General features: G+C 32.1%; 1 protein-coding gene across 2 annotated transcripts; it reads left to right on the top strand.

Moving 5' to 3' along the window:
* The first annotated feature begins 119 nt into the window (after window positions 1–119).
* LOC111383117 (mitochondrial outer membrane protein porin of 36 kDa-like) lies at window positions 120–1,536 on the top strand. Of its 2 annotated transcripts, XM_023007191.1 has the most exons (4): window positions 120–283; window positions 421–513; window positions 1,161–1,222; window positions 1,374–1,536. In XM_023007191.1, the coding sequence occupies exons 1-4, from the start codon at window positions 229–231 to the stop codon at window positions 1,524–1,526; spliced, it is 363 nt and encodes a 120-aa protein (XP_022862959.1). In that variant the 5' UTR covers window positions 120–228; the 3' UTR covers window positions 1,527–1,536. The 2 variants fall into 2 exon arrangements, with proteins under 2 accessions (XP_022862959.1, XP_022862960.1); XM_023007192.1 differs by lacking the exon at window positions 1,161–1,222 and having other exon boundaries at window positions 127–283; window positions 421–488.
* The last annotated feature ends 11 nt before the right edge of the window (window positions 1,537–1,547 follow it).

Below are 1,547 nucleotides of genomic sequence, written 5' to 3'. Positions count from 1 at the left end.
TTTTTTTTGAGAAAATGCAAGAATAGTCCAATTTTTAAATAAACAAAATATAATAGGGTCATAAAGGTAATTTTCTCCATCACAATAGCTCGATAAACAGTGAAAGTCAACCCAGCTAGGGCGACTAACAATCTTCCTTGCTCCCTCTCTCTAGAACATTCTTATCTGTTCTCTACCTTCATTTTTTCTTTTTCCTTTTTCATTTTATTTTAGCCAAAGCATAAGAAAATGGTGATGGCAAAGGGTCCGGGCCTCTATTCTGACATTGGCAAGAAAGCCAGAGGTAATTAACCATGTGGGTTTGTATATATACTTGTACATGTATCTATATAGGTGAATGAATTTTTTTCGTTTTTCTTTTTTGAGTAAAATTCATTGTATTTATTTGATGTTAATGAAATAATATTTGTGGGTTTTCAGATCTTCTTTACAGGGATTATCAGGGTGATCATAAATTCACTATCACTACTTACACTGCAAATGGAGTGGTGAGTAAAATGCACATTTCTTTAGGTATTTTATCATTTGTGAATTTATATACTTATGCCCATGTTTGTATATAAAGGTCCAGTGTAATGAAATTTATGAAACGAAATTCAGTTTCTGGAGAAAAGAAATGGTTCTTATGTTATTCATATATTTTTATGCCTTTTAATTATCAGGGAATAACAATTTTTTGCTCATTAATTTCCCCCTTTGAATGAGTATTGGTTTGTCTTTTAATTACGTTGAAAGTAATTGTCTTTTTAATTAGTTATGCAAAGGCTGAGAAGTATGAAAAATGGATAATTTAATCCTCCATATTATGCAGTGTTTCTGAAACAATTCCTAGTGTAATACTAAGTTTGTCTTCGCAAATTCATATGTATAGAGGCTTGCAAGGAATTTATAGATTTGAACAGCCGATAAATGCTACTGCAACTGTGGTGGAAGTTCTACATATTTTTGAACTTGAGCATGTTTGATTGTACTCAATAACTTTTCTAGAAAAACAAGTTTTGATAGTAAGAAAGATAGCTTTGAGAATCATGTTCATCAAATAATTAACTTAAAGATTTTGACTTACTTTTGATTAAATCCAAACATGCTCATGTTGAAGTCTCGGCATTGGTAATGTAGTGAGTTGGTAGGTATTGAATATCAATTGTTTCCCATTGTAGTTGAAATGGGATTTCTGGCGACGGGGCTCAGGGTTTTTATTCAACGTTTGCAATATCAGCTTGTGAGTTTTCTATGAGTAGTATTTTTGTCTCATATAAGCTCAGGATTGTTATCAGGCATCTGGATGAACCTATAATCATTTTTCTTATGGTTTTGGGTGTTATTATCATATTCAATTTGGTTTTTTTTTTTTTTTCTCTCTCTCCCTACAGGCTATCACATCGACTGGAACTAAGAAAGGCGAGTTGTTTCTGGCAGACGTTACCACCCAGCTGAAAAACAAAAACATCACAACTGACATAAAAGTGGATACCAACTCTAATGTAAGTTATAATACTATGCTTAATTCTTTATTTGGCTGCTAGTTTTATTACTATGAAGGCATT

This window comes from Olea europaea, unplaced genomic scaffold (assembly GCF_002742605.1).
Source record: "Olea europaea var. sylvestris unplaced genomic scaffold, O_europaea_v1 scaffold26147, whole genome shotgun sequence".
NCBI classification, from domain to species: Eukaryota; Viridiplantae; Streptophyta; class Magnoliopsida; order Lamiales; family Oleaceae; genus Olea; species Olea europaea.
This window is presented reverse-complemented; position numbering and strand designations above follow the sequence as displayed.

Bases quoted from the DNA above. Each gene is read 5' to 3' on its own strand.
- LOC111383117 (XM_023007191.1), top strand. From the start codon at position 229: ATGGTGATGGCAAAGGGTCCGGGCCTCTATTCTGACATTGGCAAGAAA. The intron at 284-420 runs GTAATTAACCAT...GTGGGTTTTCAG, and splicing joins CATTGGCAAGAAAGCCAGAG to ATCTTCTTTACAGGGATTAT. The intron at 1,223-1,373 runs GTGAGTTTTCTA...CTCTCCCTACAG, and splicing joins AACGTTTGCAATATCAGCTT to GCTATCACATCGACTGGAAC.